Source organism: Eutrema salsugineum, unplaced genomic scaffold (genome assembly GCF_000478725.1).
Source record: "Eutrema salsugineum unplaced genomic scaffold, Eutsalg1_0 scaffold_3, whole genome shotgun sequence".
NCBI lineage: Eukaryota > Viridiplantae > Streptophyta > Magnoliopsida > Brassicales > Brassicaceae > Eutrema > Eutrema salsugineum.
Genome location: NW_006256756.1, coordinates 3,157,715 through 3,166,698, shown reverse-complemented (window position 1 = coordinate 3,166,698; position 8,984 = coordinate 3,157,715). Strand labels below are relative to the sequence as shown.

At 35.2% G+C, this 8,984-nt stretch overlaps 1 protein-coding gene and 1 pseudogene across 1 annotated transcript; both read left to right on the top strand.

The window, feature by feature from the left end:
* Window positions 1–4,579: 4,579 nt before the first annotated feature.
* LOC112085178 lies at window positions 4,580–5,558 on the top strand (annotated as a pseudogene).
* A 1,146-nt stretch (window positions 5,559–6,704) lies between these two features.
* On the top strand, window positions 6,705–7,253 carry LOC112085177. Its single transcript, XM_024154216.1, has one exon. The coding sequence runs from the start codon at window positions 6,705–6,707 to the stop codon at window positions 7,251–7,253; it is 549 nt and encodes a 182-aa protein (XP_024009984.1).
* The last annotated feature ends 1,731 nt before the right edge of the window (window positions 7,254–8,984 follow it).

Genomic DNA, 8,984 nt, shown 5'->3' with positions numbered 1-8,984 from the left:
TATCAAAGTAGACTTCACGATGAAGTCTACTTTGATAAGCTGAGTACCTTAAAAATCGAAAATTCTGATTCAACAAGAAATATTCAATTAAACGGAATAAAAAACCCTAGGTAGTTCAATCACTAATTAATAAACAATTGTAAACAAAAAAATTTGAAATTTTTTTTTATAGATTTGCTTAAATGGCGTTTTTACAAAACCGTCTAAACGTAGACTTCTAGTGCAGACTTAGAACGTAGACTTCACTACGAAGTCTATGTTTATGAGCTAAGTATCTTAAAAATTGAAACTTCTGATTCCACCATGAATATCCAATGAAATGAGATAAAATTCAATGGGTAGCTCAATCACCTAATAAGAGGCAATTCTGAACCAAAAAGTTTGAAAAATATTTTATACATTTGCTTAAAACGCGTTTTTAGAAAAACATAGGAAAGTAGACTTCTTATTTAGACTTCGAATGTAGACTGGAGGAGAAGTCTACTTTTTCATTGAGAAGTCTACTACTGAAGTCTACTAAAAAAAGGTTATTTTTGCAATTGACCATTCCGTTGACTTTTCCTTCAGTAGACTTCAGGTGTAGACTTCAGGCAAAAAAGCTTACTTTTGCATTTGACCACCGCATTGACTAACACAGTAGACTTCTATTGTAGACTTCATGTAAGAGTAGACTTATTTGGCAGCCTACGTTTGAAGTCTACTTTTTAAATAGAAGTCTACGGAACAAAATAAGTTATTTTTGCAATTGAATTTTTTGAGTAGACTTCACAGTGAAGTCTACTCAAAAAAATATTCCTTCTAAGTTTGACCGAACACAATAGGTAGACTTCATTGAGAAGTCTACAGTTTGTAGACTTCTTTGTGAAGTCTACTGAAGCTTTTTGAAATTTTTTTAATTTTTTTACTTTTGAAAAACATAAGTCAAACACAAAAATGACCTATACGTTTTTCAAACTACAAAAGTAACTTAAATGTAGACTTCGTGTGCAGACGTAAACAGTAGACTTCAGTTAGAAGTCTACATTAAAAAGTCTAAATACGATCAACTACAAAAATAACCTCTTTTCTTTCGTAGACTTCTTAAGCCGTCAGATGAAGTCTACTATGATTTTTTTTGTTTTCAAAGGATATCGAGTAGACTTCTCGTGAGGTTTAAAGAAGTCTACTTTTTAAAAGTCAATTGCAAAAATAACTTTATGTTGACTCATAGACTTCAGTATAGTTCACGAGAAGTCTACTTTCGCGATATAAAAACAGAAATGTGGAGAAATTGAAGTGCGAGGATTACCTTTGACAAAATTGAGCTCCCCTAAGTTTCTCTTATCTACCCAGAACTTAGGATTTCACTGAAATTAAACAACCCAGCTGTCGAGTAAACCAGAATTCACCGCAAAAGGATGGCGCGAAGCATTGCAACTATGCCCAGATGTTTTGGAGAAGAAATTATGATAGAATGAGCAAGGTTATGAGTGAATGAGCTTAGATATTTGTTTTATTACAGCTTTAAAACAGGTTGATAAGCATTTATTCCATTTTCATGGTTGTTCATGGTGGTTGAAGGTATTGAAGACGATGGCATTCTCGTAATTAAAAAGTCTTTAGAAGGTCCAAGTAGACTTTAGCCAATTAAAGAAAAATCGATTTATTAGATGTATAATGGCATTTTCGATAATAGTTTAAGTGGGAAGGATAAAATTGTGAGAAAATAACAAAAGTTGGAGAGAGAAAAAAAAAGAGGTTAGTTTTGTGTTTGACTTTGAAATATGGGTTAAATCTGAAACTCTCTCATCTTTAAAACCCTGTATTTATATCCTCAAAAAACCTGACTCCTAAACCCACTTGAGCCCATTAGAAAACCATGCCGTGGGGGCTTCTCCCCCACACCCCCAGTGAATCCGCATAAGCCCATGACCAATGAAACCCACTAGGTCCGGCTAGAGCTCGCCCACCGGCCTTTGAATTAGGCCACCTAAGAAAGGTTTTACATGTGAAGCTATGCGAGGTTTAGATCACCTCATTTATCTTAGCACTTAACTCTCTCTCTCTCTTTCCCTATTTTTTCTTTCTTTTGGATCAGTTAAAGTATTGAACTACTTGATTTTTAAAGTGCAAACACAGAGGATTCAACTTTCTCTGAACTTCCATTACACCTTTAGGCTTGACAATCTTTGCGAGGAAGTTATGTGTATAAGAAACAATGAGCAATTCTCTAAGGTTCCATTTGATAGAAGATGTTATGTGTATTCCTCGTTTGATAAAGAGAGGTACTACTACTCGCATAATGAGCGGTCTGAATTGGAAGAGCTATGTCTTACTAAGACCATTTGGATCGAGGCGCCACAGACGAATGACTTTGGCTTTATGTGAAAACAAAGCATATTATGGCAAATGTTTTTGCACTTGTGTAGAGCATAGAGAATATCTGGGTTTGATTGGTTTAGTTTCAGCTTTATTCAACTGTTTTGGAGGTCATTGTCTCATTGATCAAGCAAATGGTTTGTTTTGGCGGTTCATTTAACCCGTTGGACCTGATTCAAGAAACAAGCCACTTAGCGAAGAAGCAAATGAAGGGTGTTTAGTGATAGATAAGGAAGTATAATACAATAGGAATGTAATATTTGTTGTAATTATTAGACCGTTGTACTTCTTTTTGTATATATTGTAAATAGAAACCGATTGTGCTATTCTCCTTCTAATATTAGTTTTTTAATCGATGCATGGTAAATCTGATAAACAAATTCACTTCACTTTTTCCACACTTTTTACTTTACTTTAAACAATTAAAATTTTCTTTATTTTATTTTGAGCAGTGGATGTTTTATATCTTTTTATTGTAGTATCTATTACTCTTTATATGTTTGGATCTTAACTTTGTAAGAGTATAATAAGTTAAACTTTTATCCAATTTACAATGGTTGCAAAGAATGATATTCGACTTATCAGTTGGCACTATTACTTTAAGCATAATAATAGAATATAACTTGTAGGAGGATTTTGATGATTTTGTGAAAAATTATCTTTCAGGAGATGTTTTGCTATTCAAAAATTGGTATATAGACTTACGTCGTTACATATATTTGGTTGAACTTTGATGTAACCTTCACAATGTTTAATTATACTGGTATCAATAAAATGGTTACATGGTCGACAAAAAAAAAAGACTTACGTCGTTACCATGCCAAATGATAGACGTACGCAGAGATAGGCATGATTTTTGGAGCAAAGACACAATTTGGAATCTTATAGGTTTTGTGGGAAAATAAATATTTCAGATTTAAAATAGGATAATCAGAATATTTTACGCCGAATGTGTATTTGCCAATAACTGATAAATTAAAAAAGATTATATCGATTAATAGTTACTTCATTTGAGTTAACCAGAATACTTAACTAATAAATATGATATTTGCCAAAAAAGACAAGAAGTCAACTAGTCAAGAACAGTAGCTCGCCCCATTTCATATTTATGAGCTACATGTTATAAAAATCAAAGAAAGAAGCACGTATATTCAATAATTACGGATAATTTTTTTATTTTTATGGAGCTTACTCCATACATAATAAATTTTGCCTTTTAACTTCTATATAAATGAACATTTTCGTTCATTTGTAAAATCATCTCATCCTTTAATTATAACATCTTCCTCCTTTCTCTTTCTTTCATTCTTTCGCTTTCTCTTTTGCAAGTATCCTATTCTTTTGCGGATATAAAATTTTTATCTTTATTTATATTTATCTTAATAATAAATTATACCTATTATTAAAACACGTTATCAGTACGATAACTCTACGTTATAGCTAAATATATATTCATAATATATACACTACTATAATAGGCGGTATATCGCTTGTATAACTATTTATTATTTTCAGTGGATGTTTAACACATCACTATTATTTAATATTATAATGGGCGATTTGTCTCACCTTATTATTATTTTACTATTTATATCATGGTTGCTAAATGCACCATAATTATTTATTTTTATTAATATTACAATGGCCAACTGTGTCGCCTCGTAATTTTGTTATTAGATAAATGTGGATGACTATGTCACCATAATGTTACTGTTAAAATAATGGTTGTTATATAAGGAGGCTCTGCCACCTGTATATAAACCTTATGTCTAAAAATTAATAGGTTTAACTGATTGTTTATTAAAATATTTGGATTAATTCTTTTCTTCAATTATTTTCTCACCAATGGTCACAAAGAAAATCTTTCAAAATTTTCACTTTTTCAAACGGCTATGAACTATGTTTTTCAATCTATAAATATACTTATCCTTCATTCATTCATTTCACTCAAACATCATATCTTCCCTCAAATATATTTCGGTTTTCATTCTATAAGAAAGATGATTCGTTTGTTATTGAATTTAAGCGCGATTGTAATTTTTGCTTCTATTAATGGTCTCTCCGCTGGAGAATTTACTCGCAAAGAGTATACTACAACTGTTATGATAATTTTTTATGCAGTATTCTTTTTTGTAATTGCTTTAGTAATTCATGTAAACGGTTTGTTTTAATGTAAACATTATTATCTTACTAATAATATTTTTGCATTCATGTTTTAGAAATGGCAAACATTGAGAAGCTTAAGTTCCTGGCTCTCAGAATAACTGGAGCAAACTACATAGCATGGATCACCAATGCGAAACTTTATCTAGAGTCAAAAAGTTAACCGACACCATAAAAGAAGAAAATGAATCGTCTGCCCATGATAAGGCAACAGCGATCATTTTCCTGAGGAAACATCTAGATGAAAATTTGACGCACGACTATGCGCACATAAAAGATCCATAGAGCTCTGGCAAGCTCTCAAAGAAAGGTTTGACAACCAGAGGGAAATAAACCTCCCCCATGCTCTTGAAGAGTGGAAAAACTTGAGGTTTCAAGATTTTGAAAAGGTTGAAGATTATAATTCTGTTATTCTGAGAATTGTCTCACAACTGAAATACTGTGGTAAACCCGTCACCGATGCAGAAATGCTCGAAAAGACGTACCTTACATTTCATAAGGAACATCGTATCCTATAAGAAATGTATAGGAATCGTGGGTATACAAGATTCTCTGAATTGATTGTGACACTCATATTAGCAGAGAAGAATAATGAACTTCTCATCAGAAACCATAATTCTCGACCTACGGGAACCAAAGCATTTCCTGAAGCAAATGCGATGGTTATAGAAAAACCAGAGATGAAAAGTCAAACCAATAGGGGTCGTGGCCGTCGATTCAATCGTGGACAAGGTAGGACTTACAACCCAAAAGGGAGGAACTCATACAAGTGGGTTCAGTCTGAACAAACTTCAAAGGGGAAAGAACCCCAAACGAATATCACCCAGAAGCGTGAGGATGTATGTTACAGATGCGGGTCCAAATGACATTGGTCTCATACCTGTCGAACCCCTCCACATCTTTGTAAGTTGTTCCAAGAGTCTGTCAAAGGAAAAGGGAAAGAAGTGAACCTCACGGAACACTTCGAGGGTACATCATACCTCGACTCCTCCGACTTTGCGGATGATTTCGACGAGACCGTTGTAGCGGATAACTGAATTGTTTGTAGTGAGACTACTGAATAGTCTCCGCTAATGCCATGTATAATTATTACATTTCTGTTTTAAAACGAATAATGTTGAGTCTCTCAACAACCTATTGTATAATTATTACGTTTTCAGTTTTAAAATATATAGTGTTGTTTTTACAACAATGTATAATTATTGTATGCTTTCCTATGAATGAAATTTATGTTTTCTTCATTAATGTTTATGTTAATTACAGAGATGGATCATATTAAAGATGGAACAACATCCAAGGAAAATGTTCGAGAAATCTGTATACCAGATAGTGGAACAACACACACTATCTTGAGAAAGAAAAAATATTTCTCTAATTTGAAACTGACAAAGATTATTGTCAATACAATTGCATCTCGTGACAAAACGAAATCCAGAAGATTTAACATTGTGGCATGATCGCCTCGGTCACCCAGGAACATCAATGATGCGAAAAATTATAGAAAGCTCACATGGTCATTCGATGAAAATCCAGGAGATACATCTTAGAAATAAAATGACATGTGCTGCATGTTCTCTTGGTAAATTGATTATAAGGTCATCGCCAACCAAAATTAATAATGAATCACCAAAGTTCCTTGAACGAATTCAAGGGGATATTTGTGGACCAATACATCCATCATGTGGACCATTCCACTATTTTATGGTATTAATTGACGCATTCAGCAGCATGTTTGTCTATTATCATCTCGAAATATGGCATTTGCGAGATTTCTAACTCAGATAATAAAACTGCGAGCTCAGTTTCCTGATTATCCCATTAAGAGAGTTATATTAGACAACGCTGGTGAATTCACATCCCAAGCATTTAATGATTACTGCATGGTAATGGGAATTGAAGTTGAACATTCTGCGGCTCATGTCCATACACAAAATGGATTGGCTGAATCATTAATTAAGCGTCTGCAACTGATTGCAAGACCACTGATTATGAAATCAAAACTCCCAACATCTGTATGGGGGCATGCTATTTTGCATGCAGAAGCACTCATTCGGATAAGACCAAGTGTGTACCATAAGTACTCCCCGTTACAATTAGCATTTGGTCGAGAACCAAATATTTCCCATCTAAGGATCTTTGGTTGTGCAGTTTAAGTGCCTATAGCGCCACCGCAACGAACAAAGATGGGACCACAAAGACGGTTGGGAATATATAATGGATATGATTCTCCATCTATTATACGATACCTAGAACCACTGACTGGTGATGTTTTTACGGCACGATTTGCCGATTGTCACTTTGATGAGAAAGTATTCCCGGTTCTAAGAGGAGAAAATAAGGGTGTAGGAAAGGATATCAAATGGAGTGTACCATCTCTGTTACACCTTGATCCTCCCACTAAACAGTCAGAACTAGAAGTTCGACGAATTATGCATTTGCAGAGTATAGCAAACCAGCTACCTGATGCATTTGCAGATACCAAGACGGTTACTAAATCACATATAACAGCTGCAAATACTCCTGCTCGTATTGATATACCACAAGAACGTGGAAAAGCAGATGATACACGTGAGTCTAGAACACGCTTGAAGCGTGGTAGACCTGTCGGTTCCAAGAACAAAAATCCTAGAAAACGAAAGGAGGCTGAAATGCATAATACTCCCAAAATAGCAAGTATTTTGGAAGAAGTAAATCACGAAACTAATGATAATCCAGAGCCCCAAGAACCTTAGAAAAATCATGAGATTTCCATCAACTACATCCATAATGGAAAGATATGGAATAGAAATAAGATGGATGATGTTGATGACATTTTCTCATACCTCGTATCAAAGGAAATAGATAATGAAAATGAAGATCCAGAGCCAAGGTCTGTATACGAATCTCAAAAGAGGCAAGACTGGCTGAAATGGAAAGATGCTATACAAGTTGAGCTAGATTCTCTTAATAAACGAAGTGTATTCGGACCAATTGTACTCACACCTGGAGATGTGAGACCAGTTGGATACAAATGGGTTTTCGTTCGGAAACGAAATGAGAAAAATGAGATTATGAGATACAAAGCTCGTCTTGTGGCACAAGGTTTTTCTCAAAGACCTGGAATAGATTATGAGGAAACATATTCTCCCGTTATGGATGCAATCACATTTAGATTCCCACTACAAGAAAGATCGGGTTTTACGTCGGCAGATATCAACGTAAAATCGACGTAAAAGAGCATTTACGTCGAATTAACGACGAAAAAAAAAATCGTCGTAAAACAATCGTCGTAAAAGAGAAATCGTCGTAAAATCGTCGTAAAATTACCAACCCAGGAAAATCGTCGTAATATCGTCGGAAACTATTCGTCGTAAACGCGACGTAAATTTTCCAACGAAAGTACAATGAAATAAGTCCATCATAAGAACGACGTAAAATCGATGTAAAATTACATCGATTTAACAACGATTAGGAGACGAATAATTTCAATTAAGGGAAACTAATTTTTTAATTGTCGATGTTAATTCGTCGTAAAGTTTCGACGTAAATCCGACGTAAACATATTCGACGTAAATCCGTCGTTAAATATTCGACGTTAGATCGACGTAAATTTACGACGAATTTACGTCGATTTATAAATTAATTATTTAATTAGATTTTAATTTAATTAATGAATTTTTAAAATAATCAAAAAATTAAAAATAGAAAAAAACAATTTAAATTGAAATTTAAATTCGAAAATAATTTATAAATAAAAGAAAAAATTTAATACAAAATGTTTTTTACAAAAAATCTAATCTACAATGTGATTTCGTAATCGTCGAGGTTGAGATCGACGTCACGAGGAGGCTCTCCGTCTTGGCCGCCCGTCGCTGCTGGACCGTCGTTTCCCGTCTGCACTACCGGAGCCGAAGACTGACCCTGCGTCTACTGGTCCGATGGTCCAGTACCGGAAGTACCACCGGTCTCAAAGACCCCTCGTGCTCGCTGTTGCCTCGCTCGGATTGCGGTGGCCAACTGCAGAACCGCTTCCGCAATGATGTCGAAGAGACCGCGTGCATCTCGGTGAGCTCCTGCTTCTGGGCCACTTGCTCATGCCTGAGAGTGGTGATCTCAGCATTGGATGTAGCAAGCTCCTGGCGAAGATGACTCGGATTCTCCTGCGTGCGAAATCCGGAAGCCGAGGCGGCAGGACAGTCTCTAATAGAGCACATCCCTAAGGTTCGGCCCTTCTTCTTCGGAGCCACCTACAAATGGAAAATAAAAACGTTAATTATTTATTAAGTAATAAATATAATAAATTTTTAAAAAATTGAAAAAGATCATATCTCCTCGAAAATCTGGTCTTGCTCAGCGACGGTCAACGGTACTTGGATAGTACCGTCAGGTGTGGCCTGGGTCTCCCGCTCGGCGATCCGCTGCATAGCGGCATTGTAGATCTCCTCTGACCGAGCGTCGACAAAGCTCCCGTCCCTCTTCCGGTG